A 20,629-nucleotide genomic window follows, 5' to 3' on the forward strand; every position below is an offset into this window, starting at 1 on the left:
AAGGAAAACGCCTTCAGCCTAAGGAGCCGGGCGCTCCGGGAACACCTGTAGCGCAGCCCGGCCCCTTTGCTCCCGCCCACGTTGCTGCCCCGGAGCCGAGCTGGGGGCGCTCACCTCCCACGGGCTCCCGCCGAGTCCTTTGCAGAGCGGGTGCCCAGCGCTGGGGCGCCCCCTGGCGGGTGAGCCCTCGAGAACCCCCTGCCCCGCGAGCTCCGCGGACCAATGGGCGCACTCGCTAATATTCATGAGCGGCCGCGGGCCTATGAGCGGCCGGGCGCGGCCGAGAAGGCGGGGCCCGGAGCAGCTAGAGAGGAACCTGCTCGCGCCTAAGCTGCGCTCGGCGCCCAACTCTGCGCTCTCCGGGCCCGCGGCAGAGGAAGGGGCAGGCTCGGGGGAAGTGGCCGCGACTTGTCACTGCCCGAGCCGGGCTGCGCGGGCCGCCTCCATGCGCAGGCCATGGGGACGGCTGCCTGGGGCTCGCCTCGCCGGTACATGCGCTGGGCAGCGCTGCTGCTGGCGCTGTGGCCCTGCTGCGCCCACGGGGACTGGATGTAAGTCGGAGGAGAGCGGCAAGGGGCTGGCGGTGGGGGCCGGGGGTTGTGGCTGCGGGCGAGAGGCTCGGGCTGCCTGGCTCTCACTCCCGGGCTGCTTCCGCAGGTGGCTGGGCATCGCCTCCTTCGGGGGCCCGGAGAAGCTGGGCTGCGCCGGGCTGCCGCTGAGCGGCCGCCAGAAGGAGCTGTGCAAGAGGAAGCCCCACCTGCTGCCCAGCGTCCGCGAGGGCGCGCGGCTGGGCATCCAGGAGTGCCGCCGCCAGTTCAGGCACGAGCGGTGGAACTGCCTCCTCCGGCCCCACGGCGCCGCCGCCTCCGTCTTCGGCGCCGAGCTGAGCAGCGGTGAGTCCGGGCGGGGCGGGGCGGGGCAGAGGTTGCAGCGAGCGCTGGTGCCTGCCAGCCCGGGCGTCTTGGTGCGGGTTCAGCGGCCGCCGAGCGGCGCAGCCTTGCCGATTGCCGCGCAGCGGGCGCGCGGCTGCTCCTGCCCTCCCGCAAGGGGGGCCGGGCGGGACGAGCCAGAGGCTGGGAAGAGGGCCCGGCAAAGGCTCGGCTGCAGTCGCGGGAGCAGGGCACGGGGCTGGCCGGGGGACCCCGGGGGCCGCCCGTGCCCAGCGCCCCGCCCTGGGTGCCCTTCCCACCGGCTGATCGCAAGACACTTCGCTTTTCGCCGCTCTGCGGACGAGCTAAACATCGCCTCCGTCCTGGCAAAGGCCGGGCAGTGGCAGCAGCTTGTCCCCTGTCCGCAGAGCGCGGCTGCTTTGATCCGGCTCTTCAGGTCGGCTTGGCAGGCGGCCGCCTCCAGCAGGGGGCTGGCACGTGGGCGGTTGTATGTCGGGGAAAAACAGGGAATGAAACTTTTCACAACGCCCCGTTTACATGTGTGCAACTCCCTTCATGTACGTGGAATTACACGTGGCTGAGGACAGTGCAAGAGAAGGCAGAATTGGGTACATGATTCATTTCTTTTAGCACTGCCCTCCGCTCTTCTAGCCGACACTGGAGATTTGCCTTCCTCTCACCCAGCTGTAGCTAGCTAGCCACCCAAGGCCTGATCTTGCAGCTGCCCAAGTCAGTGGAGAAACTCCTTATTGATTGGTGCAGGGTCGACCCCAAGTGAAAGCTAGAATAGAATCCTAGGGCTGGAACGGACCTCAGGAGGTCATGGAGTCCAGCCTCTTGCCCAAAGCAGGATCAACCCCAACTAAATCATCCCAGCCAGGAATATCTCAAGCCAGGACTTAAAAACCTCTGAAATCCAGCATAGTCCGACAAAGACACCATGAGCCCTAACACGCACCAGTGTGGTGTACCCTGATTTCAAGCAAGGATCAACTGCACCAGTGCAAATCACAATTTATATTAGTGTACTATGTCTGGGCTGGGGGCAGCAGGTGACTAGGGGATGGATGGCCAAAATCTGCAGTGTAGGCAAGACCTAAGCCTAAGTTTCCAAAACTGTCAGAGCTGATTTTAACTGTTTAATTTTGATCTGCTATAGCTGCATGACAGTGGTGTTTTAAATACTAATATTCTGAGATAAATGGTTGTAAAGTTGTAATCCTTTGTTTGGCAGTGATGAAATTCATTGTGCAAAATTGTTTGTTCTCCTTAAAATACACACAATGTCTAAAGTAACAATGTAGAAATGTACCTGTACGTTGTAAATAAGAAAAAAATCAAATACTAATTCTTTGAATGGTTCTTGTGTTTTGCTTGTTTGTGCTATAGTCTCAGGATTTTAAACATAGTTCATTAATATTATATAAATTTCAGTTCAGCACATGTCAGCTTTAAGCTTGTAAGTAGTCACTGGGAATTGGCTGAATCAAGTCTTAAAGTAGGAATAAATTTGTAAATCCAAGAGCATCGATCCTGCAAGAAACTCTGTGCCCTTCTGAAGCCTTGCTGACTAGGAATCTGTCCTAGAGTCTGGACCTAACTTAAGAAATGCAATTATTTTTAAATATGTTTCAATAGTGCACATTCTCTTTGAATACAGTTACTTTATGCCAAATGTTTATGGGTTTGTATACCATAAATAAGTTATAATCTAAGGCATCGATCCCACAAACGTACCCATGAGTGATGTCATTGCTCATGTTTGTGCTCCAGGCTTTATTTTACTCACATGAATGTTCCCACTCCAGTAAGTACAGAAGTGTTACTCACCCATGTCAGCGTTTGCAGGGTATGTATCCAATTCCTTGCTACTTACCTGTAAGAAAAGTGCATAATTGGGTCCTTATTCTGTAGTTTGAGATTTGTGTCTTGTTTCCATGTAATGTTTGCTAGATGCTATGATACAAAAGTTAAGAGAAAAACCACAACAATAAGTACAAATTATATACATTCTGAGAAGACCATCCCTGCAGTTATCCCATGCAAATAACTTTATTCCTTTGAGTAGTCCTGTGGAGATCAGTTGGGGCTCAAACTTAGAGACAGACCCTGGTACACAAGTGTCTTTACTAGCATGAATAGTCCTATTGGTGTGTCTTAAAGGAAAAAAATATTTGATGCCATAAAAATACTCTTGAGGTTTTTTCAGGTAGCATCATGGATTAACTTGTTATAAATATTCTTGTTTATAAAAGTGGAGAAAAATAATCCATTGTTCAGCTGATGGCAGGACATTTTAGATATGCTTAATTGTGTGCTAACCTTAGCCTTGAAAGATACCAGGCCAGATTCCCTGGGACACTCACTTCATGCCTCACCTCCAGAAGAATTTGGTCCTAAATCTGACTTAATATGGGAAGAGTCACACCAGTCAAGGATGATCCATTTGTCACATAAAGATAGCATAGGGGCTTTCTGCCTCTCACTGTATTAATTCCAGCGTACCAGAGAAAGCGGCATCTGGCTGAAATGCCCTTATGTGACTCTTGTCCCTGGCTGATTTCAGCTTCTTGTGATTGTTGCACCCTTTGTAAATTTGAATAGCTCTGAGGTGGTTAAACTGGTGTAGGGTAGTGTCTGGCCCTATACAAAGGCAGCACTAGGACCATGGGAGTTTGCAGAGCTGCAGAGAGCTCTGAGTCACCCTGTGATCTGAACTCTTTTCTACTTATTTGAATTGGTATTAGTGGTGGAAAGCAGCAGGGCTGGCTGGAAGTTTTTTCTACTGAAATTGTGGTTTTGAAATTTGGTCAATGTTTTCTGTGGCAAAACTCCTCAAATCTACTTCTGAAAGTGGTGAACAAAGGTGACCCACTCTGAATATAGCATAATGAAAAGAACATCCTGAAAAATCAAATGTACATGAGCAGGCCTCATGCATTTGTGAAGCCTGGCTAGGCTGGAGTCTCAATTCTGTTACCTAGTGTAACTCATGCATCAGGCACGCTGACCCCAAATATCAGGGGAACTTGTAAATAATGACTGTCAAGCTCTTCCAATATTCCTCTTGAATATTAATTATTGGGGATTAACTTCCAAAGTTCATTTTGTGAGAATTAATAGCAGACAGGTGTGGTTAATTTCTAAAATCTTCCCTGCGTTCTTTTTAGGCACCAAGGAAACAGCCTTTATATATGCAGTGATGGCAGCAGGCCTGGTCCATTCGGTGACTCGATCATGCAGTGCAGGAAATGTGACTGAGTGCTCCTGTGATACAAACCTGCAAAATGGTGGCTCGACCACTGAAGGCTGGCACTGGGGTGGCTGCTCTGATGACATCCATTATGGAATGTGGTTTAGCAGAAAGTTCTTAGACAGTCCTGTTAAGAACATATCTGGAAAAGATGGGAATGGATTGATCTCAGTGAACCTGCACAATAACGAGGCTGGAAGACAGGTATGAATTAGAAGTTAAAAATGTAAGCAAATGCTCATTAAGTGTAACTGCCCAAAGTGTCATTAATGTAATGAGGCTTGATCCTGGTTGCAAGTAAGAATTGAACCCATGGCAAGAGTTGGTCTAAAATCTCCAAAGCAAAGGAATTCAGAACTTATGCTAAAAATCTAGGCTGTCATCTGTCCTTAACTCACTGAAAGGATTTTTATTTAACTATTAAAATAACATTCAGTCAGAAGCTAGAGTGGGTGTACCTGTCCTTTAGTAAAATTTAAACATACCCTTCTCAGGAGAATAATTGCAACTTCATTTCCTTTCTGGGTTGTGGGTTTTGGTGTGTTTTTTAAAACCTTCTGATATTGGGTGAGTTGACAGACTGAACATTGGGTTTCTTAGGTGTTACAGGTTGAACCTTTCTCTCATCTAGCGCCATGGAGACCTGAATGGTGCCAGAGGAAAGATTTGTCCAGTCATGGGAGACTAATGTTATTGAGCATATTACCAACACTTTCACAGCTTACTGGGCTTTTAGAAGACATTTGAAGTAAATTGCAGTTAAATAACAGCCAGGGCTGATGGCTGTAAACAAACTTTATGGAACCACAGGACACGTGGCCACACCCATAAAAAGTGGTCATCTGGCTAACTAAAATCATGCTGGATTAGAAAGGTTCAACCTGTAGTCCTTTTTTTAAAAAAACCCGCTCAGTACTTCACATGTTGTTATATAGACCTGTGAATAAGCATTTTCAAACAGAGTATATGTACGCTTTTTTCTTGATAGAAGCTGAACGCCCATGACTCTAAGGCAGCAGTTCCCAAACTTTTTCCGGTTGTTGAACATTGGACATCATGGTGCTCTCTGTGGAACATTTTATCTTTTATACAACATCATACTAACTATGAGGAACATTACTAATGGAAAATATTTCATAATAATATTAAATTATTCTATGGTAAACACAACTCAACAAGAAAACAAATATAGCAGGAACAACAGATAAAACGTAAAAATAATCAGCATACTTGCGTAATAAATTGAATGTGATGTATGAGCCTGATGGGATGAACAGAGATGCTTGATATAAGGTGTAATATGTGACAACTGAATCTGCAGTTCACTCTCCGCATCCAGTTTATTTCTGTACTTTGTTTTCATGGCAATATACCTGGAAAATCTGGTTTCATAAAGATAGGTAGTAGGATTTTCAGAAGTGCTTGCTTAGCAATACCTGGGAACTTATGTTGTACTTTTACCCAAAATTTGTCACTGGGAAATTCCAACTTTAAATCCCCATTATGCATGAGATCAATATACTGCTCCATGTCTTTCCTACTGAAGTCAGCTGTTATGCTGTTAAATGGATTGTGAACCCCGTCACAGTCTATTAACAGATACAAGCAATGACTTAACAAAGTAGGTGCTTGTTGCCTGTTAACAAGTAGCACTGTAAAGAAAAATTGGTTACTGTACACTCATTTCAAGAAAACTGCAAAATAGAGAAAATTCCATCCGACATTTTATTTTTTTTCCCTGAGAATGGGGAGGAGCCCACCATTACTCAATTTCAGTGCTGGAACACTTTGCCATTGCTTGTGGAACACCGGTGTTCTGCTGAAACGTTGTTTGTGAACCACTGCTCTCAGGGAAGTTGGAACAAGCTTTGAAATCAGTTGCAAAATTCCCATTGACTTCAGAGAGGGAATCAGGATTTGGGATCACAATCTGCAGTGGTTGGGCACTTGCCTCACTCCTCCTAAGCTCTGTGTATGCCTATAAATTAGATAGATGCAGATACATTGCTCAAGGCTGTGAAAAATTTTCATTCTCCATATCATAGTTAGGTTAAGGTAGCCCTGTCTTGACCACTTCCATCAGTGTAGTAAGCAGTACCTATGTGTCTGTGGCGTAGTTAGGCCCAGAGAGTTCTGTTGAAGTCAATGGACTGTTTGCAGAGTAAGGTACCACTTTGTGTGAATAAAGATGGCAGCATGCCTGCTGACTGGTGAGGGAAAAGGGTGTTCTCTGTGAAATGAAGTGATGGTTTTATCAAAGTCCAGGGAGCTATCGCCAAAACTATCACAGTTTCTGCTGGCATTCTTGGTAATGGCACTGACCAAAAGGATTGTGTGGGTGTGGACTGAAGTACTTTACTCGGTCATTGCTTCAAATGGGGTTAATACTTATAGACTGGAGAGCGTGCCCTAAACAGAGGATTCAGCCATCAGCATAGCACCTTTCACAAACATTAAATTCACCTCACACACACACCAAACACCCATAAAAGCACAGCAGTGCATGTGTCAGTGCCCATAAGTTTTCAGCTGTGGTGGTACAGAACAAAATTGTTCTTGCAATACGCTTACAACATACAGAAATACTGGAGTGTTTACACAATACACACAATCTGGCCTGCTTTCATTTAGATGCCTACCGTTACGCTCCCATGTTTGGCTTCACCTATAGAAGTTTGTTTCATGCCAATCTGTTGTAGAAGTCAGACTATAACTACAGCCTCCCAATGCTAACCTTGCCACCACCTTTTAGAGCAGAGCCGCACTTTAATAAGGAGAGTGCGTCCCGCAGCTTGAGAAGTGATTAGAAATACTCCTAGAGCAGACTAGAGGTGAGAATGAGGCTTGTATAATTCTGTTGCCTTGTTTCAGCTATGTAATCCCAATCCCCAACACACACGCTTAGTTTTACACCTGAGAATAGCCCCACTAACTTCAATGGCCTGTTCAAGTGTGGCAAGTGAAGCTTGTGTGTGGTGATTGTGGTAGCACCACACAAACATGCCAGTGAATTCAAGCTGCTTGGGTATGCTGCATTCACACATCTAATAATGGTAACTAGGACGGGTTTGAAATGATGTCTCTTTGTGAAACAGGTTTGCTGCTTAGTCTCTGTATAGTTTGTTTTTTCTCTGTCACTTTTTGTTAGCTCTAATATTTATATTGTAACAAAAGCCCTCTTCCTGCAGAGCCTGGCTTCTGTGCCTTCAGCACAGTGAAGTCGTAATCAAAGCTGTGCCTACCCAGCCACTTCCTTATCAACCAGTTCTGAAGACAAACACAGGATCATGACTGTATAAATGAGTAGTGAGGAAGAGAACACGAGTATCTGCTGTAATTGCAGTGGTGGATCAGAGTGCTACTGGAAGAGTATTGTAAATTGGGGTTGCCTGGTCCTAGCCCTGCTCCTGCAGAGGAGCAGTGTGGGTGTCACTACTATCTGCTGCCTATCCAGACATATGCAGGAGCCTCCAACTCCAGTTGTGGTCCACGGGGCCTTGAAATGTTGTCTGCATCTCTTCCCCGTTCACTCTGCTCAGTTTACCTTGACTAAAGGTTCTAACAAGTCAAGGCACGTGGCTGCTATTCCTCTTCAATGGCTCTGTGAATGCCTCAGTTGTTAGACTTACTAGCAACCTTGAGCAACAGGAGGTTTCTGTTCGTGCACCATGGAAGGTACAAGTCCAAGCAGATGTGGTCACATGTATTTTTAAATGTTTGTAGAGTTGTACAGGTGTGACCTTGAAGATCCAGGCATGGTGCCAGTGCAGCCCTCAGTATCACTCTGGGCTCAATCTGGCAATGGCCTGAAAGAGCTGAACTCTCACTGAATTCAGTGGAACCTGGTACATCCTGGGGCAGGCTGCAAAGCTTCAACCACTCTGTTAGAAATGCACTCATTTTTTCTTCCAAATTTACCACAACATTAAGCCTTAAGGCTGGGACCTATCACTTCCCCTGCCCCGTATTGTAACTACTCCTTTGTTAAACTGTGGGGGGGGCAGGGTTGGTGCCAGAAAATATGAATAAGGACAGTCTTCAGCCCTCTGAAGTTTGCAGCCTGACACCCTTTCAATCTGGAGTAGTGCCCCTGATGTCACTGGGACTCTGCTAAGGCCAGGGCTCCAGTGGTACTGATCAGTCTGCAGGAGCAGGGCCTAGAAGCTGTATGAAGTAAGATTCGTTGCAAAACCAAGACCAAGGTATTAAATTGGTATTTCACTCTCGCACACCCTTCTTTCCTTCCCTTATAAATGCAAAGAGTGGGGAAGGTATGTGATGAATCTGGGTACCCAGGGGCCTCATGGAAGAAGTGGGTGTTTAGGAGGGATTTTAGTAAAATGAGGGCAGGAGTTTTGTTTTCCTCTGACTGCTGAAGAATTTACTGTGTAGTTTACATGCAACTGTATGTTGTGGTGTAGAATTCTCCTAAGATCTTCACCAGACTTTACTGCACTGGCGTTATCAAAGGTCCCCTTGACACTGAGCTTATATGAATCAGAGTAAATGCCCATTAGTCATTCTGCACCAATAGCTTAAAATGTGTCGTCTTTGCTGTACAGTAGAACCCAGATATATGCACAACTTGAGTGTACATATCTCAGTTTAACGTGTCTTAGGGTGGTGGGGAGCTGGCACCTGGCTCTGGGCTGCCTGCCACTCAGGAGAGCCAGAAAACTGACTAGTGTTTCTCACAGGAGCGGGGAAACTGACTAGCAATGCTGCTCTGGTCAGTTTCCTGGCTCCCCTCCTAACAGGAAATTTGACTTACATGGGGGTTGTGCAAGAACATAACCTCTGTGTAAGTTTGGGGTCTACTGTACAGAAGGTTTAAATAGCAGTGTGCAGCACCACTCTTACATCTTAAAAATGGTTCTTTTAACACTTTCCAGTCATAGGTGCTTCAAAATCATTACTTCAATACATTGGTTAGGGATTACAGTAAACTCTTTCATATCCGGCAGCCCTGGGCCTGGGAGGTTGCCAGATATTCAAATGCTCTGGGTAATAGAGAGTTATACCTAGCAATGCATAAGACTAAAAAAAAACAAGATCAGATATTAAGAAACAAAAATGTATACAGAGTACTTCATTTACCAACACAAGTAGTATTGTACACTGTAAACGTGTACTGTATTTGCTGTATTTACTTTATACTGCACTGACTGCAAATGTAACTAAAATTTACTTATGGTTAAAATGCCAGTTATTTGAGATTCTTGGATAATAGAAGGTTGGATATGAAAGAGTTTATAATGTAGTTGTGTCCAACAGGAATTTCAGGATTGCCACAGCCCCTGCAACCCTGGAGAACCAGCACCCCTCCCCCCAGCCAAGTACACATCCCCTCCCCCGTACCCTCATAACTCCCACTGACTCACCAGAGCTGCTGTTGCCACCACTCTGGAACCACCAGGACATGCAAGCCATGCTGGGCCCCGTGGCTGGAGATGCGCGTGTTGCTCAGGCCGCATGGTGGGAAAGACACTGGGCCCTGCAGCTGGTGCTGGGGCCAGAGCAGCGCTAGCTGCTGTGGGCCATGGATGGACATGTGGCAGCCACACTGAGCTGGAGCTGCTGCTGCCACCTGCTTGTCCCACCAAGGGGGGGGATGGGGGGGGCGCACAGACAAAGGGTGCTCCATTTCGCCACACTGTGGAGTCCTGTTTGCCACATGATGTATTGGACACTGCAGTATGATGTATATATTTGTGGGGGTAAAGGGCAGGGACAAGTTAGATAGACTGCAGACAGCTGTAGTATGGACTCTTACACACTAGTTATTGGTGTATCCACATGGAGTGTTAATAGTGGAGAGGTTTTAAAATAATAAGGCTTTAAGATACTTCATCTTTCTGCTACGTTTGTGTATGTGATAGCTCTGGAAAAAGTTTAAAATACTGAGAGTCTTACGTACCAATAGATTTCTGTCAACGACCAGCCATGTGAGACTGAAGAGGAAACCATTACATTCAGCAGTGAAAACAAAAGTGTTAATAGCAAAACTAATTTAATACCTGTTCTTCGTATCTACAATAGAGCTCGATTCTGCCTGTGTGACAGCCACTTGGAACTGAACCAAATATCCTGGCTGAGAATGTCCTTGGTTACCATAAATCCACTCTCATTCCTGAACCGTGAACAATATCATTGCCATGTTCCACTGAAGCAGTGACTGCATGTCAGCAATGAGGCGGGCGCTTAAGTGTGTGTGGTTTGGGGAAATTTTTGAATCCTTCAGAATGAAAAAAGCAGGAATAAATATTAATTTCCATTATTACTACTGAAAAACTGACAACCTATTTTGTCGTGCTAAGATGAGTTACAGGCACTTAGCACCTCTTAAAAACTCAGGCCCTGTGCATGTCTAAAACTAGCCACCCAGAGGGAGCAAGCACTAAAAATGTCTTGCTTGTGTGCATTGTTTCCTTATCAGTAAATTGCTTGGAGATCCTTGAACTACCAGCACATGAGCAGTATTTTTAATGAATAAGGGAATATATTGAAATTGAAGTCTGAATATTGGTCTTGATTTGTTTTGCAGGCTGTAGCAAAGCTGCTGTCAGTGGATTGTCGTTGTCATGGAGTTTCTGGGTCCTGTGCTGTGAAAACGTGTTGGAAAACTATGTCTTCGTTTGAAAAGATTGGTCAGTATTTAAAGGATAAATATGAAAACAGTATACAGGTATCAGACAGACTGAAGAAAAAGCTACGCAGGAAAGAAAAAACACAACGGAAAATACCAATCAGCAAGGAGGATCTTGTCTACATAAACAAGTCACCCAACTACTGTGTGGAGGATCGCAATCTGGGCATTCCTGGGACACAGGGAAGGGAATGCAACCGCACTTCAGAGGGCCCAGATGGTTGCAACCTCCTCTGCTGTGGCCGTGGTTACAACACTCACGTGGTCAGGCATGTGGAGAGATGCGAATGTAAATTTGTCTGGTGCTGTTACGTACGTTGCAGGAAGTGTGAGAGTATGACTGATGTTCATACCTGCAAGTGAGAGAATCTGCTTCAGAAAAGAAAGCACCTCCTTCCTGATGAACAGGACTCTCTCCTCCTGTGTTGGAATAACCAGAGACTTGGGCTCGGTAACAGAGCTCCCAGAACGCAAAATGTCTGGTTTCTAACTGAAGGAGCAATTCGAGACAAATAGTAACTTGCACAAAATGACGGGGCCTTTTTTACTGGTCCTCTATCTTCTGAGGAGCCCAGGCGGATAGCCGATATGGTTGAAAAAAACCTATAACACCAGAGTTACTATGGCTATTTAATTTTTGACCAGTAACAGCGATAACACGATGATCCAGAATTGCCTTAAAGTTGTCAATAAATACAATGGAAAAAAGTCAAGAAGTAGTTTTGGCTTTTAGTGGGTGGAGGCTGAAAGGAAACTGAACCTATGAGAGGGGTGTTGCAGTTCTCACTCCCATCTGTGTAATAATGGGAACCATTCAGGGACTAGCATTACCCATGCAGGGTTTCTTCCTGAATATTGTTGGAAAAAAAGAAGGGTGCAAAGCCCCATGGTTGAACTTCGCAATGTTTGATTAGCCACTGTATGGCGCAGTGTGAATGGGTCGGTGTTCAATCGTGTGAGTGGAGTACCAGAAAGGAGAGGATGTTTGTGGTGGAAATGGGGCACGGTGAGGCCATTGGTGCTGGAGTTCATTCTGGAGAATGCACATAGTGTGCATAGCCATTTTTTGCATTTTCACAAGACCATCACTCAAATATGCTTGAACAACTGAAAGTGGTGGGGGAGGGGGGGAAGGGGAGTTGTGGAGGGCAGAAGTAGGTCCTGGTAGCTGGAGGAAACAGACTGCTGCAGCCAGTTCTGACAGGCCTCATATATGTCCGTGGCAGCTGACTACCTTTAGCCCAAGTGCCCTCATTTTACCGTACTGTTGGATCATGAGTCACCCTGATCAGCTGCTCTGATGGGGGCAGCTTAGTTCTGGTTCTCTTAATCCTCAGCCACATCATTTGCAGGCTCCTGCAAGAGGTTCCTTCCAGTTCTAGTGTTCTATGATTCTAAGAAGAAGCTTATCAGAAAACGAAATAAATGTTGGGAACAAAACTTTTCCCACCTGTCTTTAAGAACATACATATGGCCATACTGGGTCAGACCAATGATCTCCTTAGCCCAGTGTCATGTCTTGTGACAGTGGATGTTGTCAGGTGCTTCAGAGGGAATGAAAAGAACAGGGCAATTTATTGGATGATCATCCAGTCCTGGCCACTTTTGGTCAGACATTATGGAACATGGGTTTGCATCACTGACCAGCCTGACAACTGACCCTTGATTGACCTATCCACCATGAAAATCTTTGCAGATTCAGTAACTATAACGTTTCAGTAGGTCACTTCCCAACCAGCATTGCTTTTAAAACAAGATCAAATGCACAGTGTATTTGATTGGCTCATGCTATTAAACTATTATTTTTCCTTGCTCACTTGTTTACACCTATGGAAGGATGAGAGTCATTCAGAAATTAGACTCTACCCATGCATAACTTCTTCCTGCATGCTACTGAAAGCAATGTGGTTCCAGAGCTCCACTGCTGAAAATGCAGTGTTTGCTGGCAGAGGTGTCTTTTGTAGTATATAAAAGGTCTGGTGTTTCTTGTTTTTATGTACTTTTGTGTTAAATAGTGCTTTAAAAGCATTGTGTGAAAGGGTTTTGGTTGCTGAAATATACAAAGACATATTTTTGATAAGTTTTTATATTTTGTAAATGTTTAAATTATGCAAATTATAGGAAAGGCTTTGAAGACATGCCTGTAAAGTTCCCTGAACTAACATAAGATTACAGTGTTTGACATTTGCTGGTTAGATCTGTTACTGTTGTAATAGCTTTTAATTGACTTTTGCTTGTTCATGTAAAGGGAAAAATATGTATTTAAGTTATTGAATAAATTACTTATCAGCAGGGCACCTTTAGATGTTAAAGCTAAAATACACCAACTATGGCACACTATTGAGAATTTAATTTTTCTAGTGATCAATTAAATTTTATTCTCCACATCCTCATTTTCCTCTTAACTTTGTTTTACAACTTACGCACAGAGTGAAATGCTGCCCCTGTTGGAGTCAATGACAAAACTCTTAACATCAGTGAGCCTAGGATTTCACCTTGAGAATCCTATCAAATGAATTTCTTAACAACAAACTAGCACAGAACATGTTTTGTTGAGAACTCCAAAGTTATTTGAAGGGCTGGGGTCCCTAATTCTCATGAATTTTAATTTTCTCAATTAATTTGGTATCAAAATCCCTTAGCCAAGCTTGGAAATCTTAGCCTTTACTCTCACTTGTTTGAAGAAGATGAACACTTCCATTTATTTTCATGTTGTTTTGCTTGCAGATGATAGCTGGATTTGTTCTTCTGTTTTCTGTTATGAGGGGCATCTGCAGTTTTGTAAAGAAGCAGACTCCATTTACTGATTTCCACTTGAAGATTCCATTTGGGTAAAATTCAGCACTGAGGCAAAGTCAGCACAAGGCCTACATCTGTTCTGAGGGTCAGCACGTGACAGACATGTCTTAGATGTGTGGTGGTGACCCTCTGCTCAAAAGGGAATTTCACCTGCTCAGTTTAATCATAATAGTGTAGGGCTCCAAGAGATCAATTTCATTGGGCTGATAATGGTTCCTGCCACTGTGGGGAGCAAGGGTAGGCTGAACTGCTGCTGCCGCATGTCAGACCTCTGCAGGATTGCTGAACCAAAAGATGCACTGTGTACTGTGCTGCAACTGGCTGCCCTGCTAGTTTCAGAAACTTTGGTGTGATGCCCTAGAGGAATGAGTGAGCTCTGATAGGAAGAAGGTGCTGTGAGCTAGCAGCCAGGGAGGAGGCTAGAAGTCGTCCCTGAACATCTCTGGGAAGACAGGTCCTTACCTTTCATTTTTTTGGCAACTGAAGAAGGAGTCAAGGAACTCATGTAAATATTTTTTCCAAACCCAGTAGAATGCCAGGCTGTTGAACAGCCAGGTGGGAAAAGCACAAAACTAGATTGGAGTAAGGGAATGTCAAAGTGAAGTGCTTATTTCAAAGCTGCCCCCCATCTAATCTGCAACTCTAAGTCTGCACTTTGAAATTTGTGCAGCTGCCCTTAGCCTGCTTCAAATAGCCTCATTACCATTGCACCTCTAGGGGGTAGGGTGGGGGACGAGTGCAGAATCAGCCCAAGTATCATAAGCTGGACAAGAAACTAGGCATGCCAAAAGACTGCTTTGTGATCAAAGGTGGATCTGTGGTTGGATTAGATGAGGCTGAGCAGCACTTTGGGAAATTGAAACTAGCCAAACACTCCTTTAATGTGCTTGAGACGTTAACATGGGTAGGCCTTTTTCATTGTCTCTGTCCTCTTACCCACCCACTTCATGCCTCACTTCGGGAAATGCTCGCACAGCTCTTCCTAAGCGGATACTTAGTCTTTCTTTCACCCTTTGAAGAACAGCAAAATAGTTGCAACTTACAAAATATCATCACTGGCACCTGGGTTAGCTACCACCGAACTCAGTGACAGCTCAGACCTCAGCATTATAGTTTCAGGCTCGCCAAGGTTACTGTACCAAAAAGATGCCCATGAGAGGGAGTGTAGCTGCACCAGCATCTACCATCTCATGTTGTATAAATGTGTTCTAGTACACAGAGTAAATTAATACAATGTGACGTGGGAGATCCTGAAGCAGATACACTCCCTTTCAGGAGTGTCCTTTTCTGGAAGGTCAAATATGGTAACCCTAGCAAATACTTGCAGCTGTTAACATCAGTCACATTTGCTTCCTTTAGTTCTGTTTTGTTCATTTTGCAACCATAGCAGCTAATGTTTTCATTGTTAAAGGAAGCTGACATAATGAGCCATGGAGGATGAGATTTACACGGTCCTCAGCTAATCCTTCACTCACAAGCACAGAAGTGTGCCCCATTCTCTAGGGACCACTTATGTACATTACCCTTTGGTGTGCTAGTAAGTGAGAAACCAGCCCACATTGGCAGGCCAGCTGTAATTTTATGACAGGGCCCTACTCAATAAGACTTACTTAAACAACCTACTGGAGCTATTCCAGTGACCTTATAAGAACAGCTGCTGGATGGGGCTTGAACCAACCTCCCCAGAGAGGAAGCATCACTCAGCTCCATTCCTGACCCTAGCTCTGACTTCCAGTTAGCCCCTCTCCTAGGGCTCTGCTCCTGGCCTCATACCTGAGCTTTAGGATCTAGCTACTAGCCCTACACCTGGGGCTCAGCACCCAACACAAGTATATGGAGATACACATCTTATAGAGCTGGAATGGACCTTGGAAGGTCATCCCCTGCCCTCTCTACAGAACCAGCACCATCCCTTTTTTAGTCTATTTGTCCCAGATCCCTAAATGTCCTCCTCAAGGATTCAACTCACCACCTGGGGTTTAATAGGCCAACACTCAAACCACTGAGCTAGCCCTTTCCTAGGGGTGCCCCCTCACAGACACCACGGCTGCACTTCCACTTGGAAGGAGTGCAAGCTACATTAAAATAGGTAGGTGGCCACTGATCTAGTCTGACTTCCAGAATATTTCAGGCCACAGAACCTCACCACCTACTCCTGTAATAAACCCAGCCTGACACTCTGAATTTCTTGAAGACTTTGTTACAGACTCCATCATTTACACTAACATAAACCTCCAAGTGACCTGTATTCCATGCTGCAGAGGAACAGGAAAAACCTTCAGATGGTCTGCCAATCTGTCACCAGAAAACTTCTTCCTGACCCCCAAATATATGTCAGATGCTGAGCATGTGGCCAAGAGTCACCAGCCAAACACCTGAGAAATAATTCTCTGTGAAACGCAGAGCCCTCCTCATCTAGTGTCCCATTGCTGACCTGTGAGATACCTGCAGCTAGCTTTGGCAGATTTCCTTCAATGGCATATAGCCAGTCTCATCATACGACCCTCTGCATACGCTTATGTTCAGTCTGGAAGCCAGGTAGGGTTTTTAGCCCTCCACTGGAAGGCTGTTCTAGAACTAGACTCCTCTGATGGCTTGAAACAACCTAATTTCATGCTTGGTCTGTTTAATCCCTCTGAGGCACCTGGTTTTGGCCACTGTCAGAAGACAGAAACCAGGCTGTTACGCTCTTACGATAAAATTGTCGGGCAGTTATATACATTTGTTCTTGTACATTAGTGCTTAACTTCTCTCTCTACCTGGTACCGAACCTCTGATGTCTGTACAGAAAGCAATTTAGCTTCCTCTCAGCCTTCTTTTGGTTAGGCTAAACCAGCCATCCTCTGAGAGTCTTCTCTGACAATGTATTTACCTATTTCCAGTTTACAGCAAACCAAATATCACTCTGGAGTATGGTTTTTCAACCCATCTTATGTTTCATATAGGCCATGTTTCTCTAATCAGATTATTAGAATGTCATGTGAGACTAACAAAAGGCTTAATAAAAACCAAAAAGCATCTGTACCTCCCCCCACCAAAAAAAATAAATAAAAAATAAGGTTGGTTTAGCTATGCTGGCTATTCTTTATAACCCTCTTATTCTCAAGGTGCTTACCAACAGATTAATAATTTGGTCCAGTATTTTTCCAATCATCAAAATTAGGCTGGTCTATAATTCTGTAGTTCCTGTTTGTCCTCCTGTGCTCTGTTAGCCATTCATATCTTCTGGGACCTCACCTGTCCTCCAGGAGTTCTCAAATACCCTTGCCAATTGTTCTAATGGTACCTAAGATGAACTTCAACAGGGTCTGCACATTTGAATACATCTAAATATTTCATCTGCTCTTTCCATAGTTTAGCTTGTATTCCTTCACCTTTATTGTTATTGAGGATCTAGTCACCATTGGCTTTTTAATAAAAAATTAAGCAAAAACACACATTTTACTACAGCCTGCTTGATGTTATCAATTATTAGTTTCTTTCCCACACTAAGTAAAAGACACACCATTTCCATCATCTTGCTTGTAAAGAATTTGAGGACCATTTTCTTATTCCTCCATGTCCCTTTCTGGGTGTTAACTCATTTTGTGCCTCAGCTTTTCTCCTTTTGTCTTTACAATACTTACATTATGTTTTTGTACTCTGAATTTCTACTTTTTGTAGGATTGTTCTTTGGTTTTCAAATAATTAAAGAGCTCCTGTTGGAGTCATATTGATCTCTTCCTATTCTTACTATCTTTCCTTTGCACGGGAAAAAGAAAGGTTATTCACCGTAGTAACGGTGGTTCTTCGAGATGTGTCCCCGTCGGTGCTCCACATTAGGTGTCGGGCTCACCCGGCACCGCAGATCAGATCTTCCAAACAGTTTCTGCCGGACCGCGCATGAGCCGGTGCGCGCCGGTCCCTTGCGCACTCCTGGCCACGTGCGCGATCCGGTCCCCGCCAGTTCCTTGGCCAACTGCCTCAGATGCTCCTGCAAAACACTAAACAGAGATCCGGAGCGGGGAGGATGGGCGGGTAGTGGAGCACCCACGGGGACACATCTCGAAGAACCACCATTACTACGGTGAGTAACCTTTCTTTCTTCTTCGAGTGTCCCCGTGGGTGCTCCACATTAGGTGACTACCCAGCAGTAACCCAAGATAGGAGGTGGGTAATCGGATTATATGCAGCTTGTCCCTGAGAGGACCGCTGTCGAGAGATGGGTATCCTCTTGGAATACCCTGTGAAGGGCGTAATGTTTGGCGAAAGTGTCATAGGATGACCAGCTCGCTGCTCTGCAAATGTCTTTTAGTGCAACACCCTTGAAAAAGGCTGTTGATGCCGCCACCGCCCTAGTGGAATGAGCTCTGGGTGTGGCCAGTAAAGGAGTCTTTTTGAGTTCGTAGCACATATTTATGCAAGATACGATGTGCTTCGAGATTCTCTGTGAAGAGAGACATTCTCTTTTGATTTGGGAGCGATAGAGACTAGGAGTCTATCCGTTTTCCGGAAGGACTTGGTCCTGTCTATATAGAAAGCTAGCGCCCTCCTCACATCCAGGAGGTGTAGGCGCGCCTCTTTGTTAGAGTTATGAGGCTTTGGATAAAACGAGGGTAAAACGATAGGTTCGTTAATATGAAACTCAGAAGAAACTTTAGGAACAAAGGCTGGATGCAGCCGTATGGTTACCGCCTCCTTGGAAAAAACAGTGCAGGGTGGCGTTGCCATAACTGCCGCAAGCTCACTCACCCTGCGAGCTGACGTGATTGCGAGAAGAAAGGTCGTCTTTATCGTAAGGAGGCGGAGGGAAACCGTGGCCAAAGGCTCGAACGGTGGTCCCGTTTTCGCATTAAGCACCAGGTCCAAGTTCCACGAAGGTGGAAGCAGTTTCCGAGGTGGGTGTAGGTTTACCAACCCTTTGAGGAACCTTGTAACCATGGGATGGGCGAACACCGTGTGCCCTTCCTCTTCGTGTCTGAACGCCGAAATGGCGGCAAGGTGGACCTTTAACGAGGATAGTGAGAGTCCTCCTCTCTTGAGGTCCAGTAAATACTCTAATATCACAGGTATAGGCACCGAAAGGGGGGCTAGCTGTTTGGTAGAACACCATGCCGTGAAGCTAGTCCATTACTGCTTGTAGGTCTTCCTGGTGGAAGTCCTCCTGCTACTTTCTAGGACTTGCTGCACTTCCTCCGTACATGTGCTCTCTAGGGAGCTGAGCCATGGATTAACCACGCTTGTAGTCGCAGGCCTTGGGGGTGCGGATGCACTATGGACCCCTGGGCTTGCGTGAGCAGATCCGGCGCCACCGGAAGGGGCATCGGTGGCCGGTCCGACATGCGCAGGAGTAGAGGGAACCATTGCTGTCGATCCCATGTTGGGACTATCAGGATCATTCAGGCTCCTTCCCTCTTGGCTCTCTGCAACACTTTGTGGATGAGCACTGTGGGAGGGAAAGTGTAAAGCAGGGGGCCCCTCCAGGAGATCGCGAATGCGTCCCCCAGGGACCCCTGTCCCAGTCCTGCCCTGGAGCAGAATCGTGGGCACTTCTTGTTGTGTTGAGTAGCAAACAGGTCTATCTGGGGAAAAACCCCATGCGTGAAAAATCGGTCGCAGCAGATCAGGACGGATCTGCCACTCGTGCATGAGTGCGAAACGCCTGCTCAGCTGGTCTGCCTTCACATTGTGAGCGCCTGGTAAGTACGAGGCTTTCAAGGTTATATTGTTGGCGATGCAGCAGTTCCACAACCGGACTGCTTCCGCACATAAGGCATGGGACCGAGCTCCTCCTTGCCGATTTATATAAAACATGGTGGAGATATTGTCTGTACTGATCCCGACTACTTTGCCTTGTATATGGTCTCAAAAGTGTCTGCAGGCGTTGAACACTGCTCTGAGCTCCAGTATATTTATGTGCAGTGACTGCTCCGGGGAGGACCACAGCCCTTGCGTCACCTCTTCGCCCATGTGTGCTCCCCACCCTATGAGGGAGGCACCTGTAGTAAGAAAAACCAATATGTGTGGTTGGTGGAAGGGTACCCTTGTTAGCAGGTTCTTGGGGTTTACCCACCATTGCAGGGATTTGCACACCTCTGTTGTGGGCGACGCCACCCTGTGAACGGTGTGTGCTGCCGGTTTGTATACACTCACCAGACAGTGCTGCATGCTGCGCATGTGTAACCTGGCATTCTGTACTACGAACGTCGCTGCTGCCATGTGGCCCAGCAGCTGTAAGCACATCAGAACCGGCACCATAGGGCTGAAGGTGATGACTTGCATGAGGGAGCCGATGGCCCGAAAGCAAGTCTCTGGTAGATACACTTTCGCTGTAATAGAATTTATGCGTGCCCCTATGAACTCTATGTCCTGTGTGGGGTCTATCTTTGATTTTGTCAGATTGATAACCAGGCCAAGCGAAGAGAACGTGCCTGCTGTGATGCGTATCATGCGTAGTACCTCCTCCTTCGAGGCCCCTTTGAGTAGGCAGTCGTCCAGATATCGGAATATAAATACCCCCTGTCTGTGCAGGTAGGCTGACACCAGTGCCAAGGTCTTGGTGAAGACTCTGGGGGCCGAGGAGAGGCCAAACGGTAGGACCTTCTATTGAAAATGTTCTTTGCCTACCATGAAACCGGAGGAATCGTCGGTGAGCCGGATGGATAGTTATGTGAAAATACGCGTCTTGTAAGTCGAGGGCTGCGAACCAATCTCCATCGTCTAGTGCCGTAAGGATGGAGGCGATTGTGATCATCCGAAAGCGTTGCTTGCGCAGGTACCGGTTGAGGCCTCGAAGATCTAAGATGGGCCTCTAGCCTCCTGTCTTGTTCTCCGTGAGCAAGTACCTCGAGTAGAACCCTCTCCCTTGCAGTTGCTCCAGCACTCTTTCCACTGCCCCTATGAGCATGAGATGGTCTACCTCCTGCTTGAGCCTCGCTACGTGGGAGGCCTCCTGGAGGTGGGGCCTGGGTGGAGGTCGTGGCGGTGGAAGCGACTGGAAGGGGATGGCGTACCCCGTGGCTATGATCTCCAGCACCCATTTGTCTGTGGTGATCCTTTGCC

General features: G+C 46.3%; 1 protein-coding gene across 1 annotated transcript; it reads left to right on the forward strand.

The window, feature by feature from the left end:
* Positions 1–222: 222 nt before the first annotated feature.
* On the forward strand, positions 223–11,543 carry WNT16 (Wnt family member 16). The gene is given in 4 exon segments (XM_074984107.1): positions 223–551; positions 658–893; positions 4,061–4,347; positions 10,688–11,543. Coding segments are annotated over 4 exon segments (1,317 nt in total). The 3' UTR covers positions 11,153–11,543.
* Positions 11,544–20,629: the final 9,086 nt, after the last annotated feature.

Source organism: Carettochelys insculpta, chromosome 1, assembly GCF_033958435.1.
Source record: "Carettochelys insculpta isolate YL-2023 chromosome 1, ASM3395843v1, whole genome shotgun sequence".
In the NCBI taxonomy this organism is placed as follows: Eukaryota; Metazoa; Chordata; order Testudines; family Carettochelyidae; genus Carettochelys; species Carettochelys insculpta.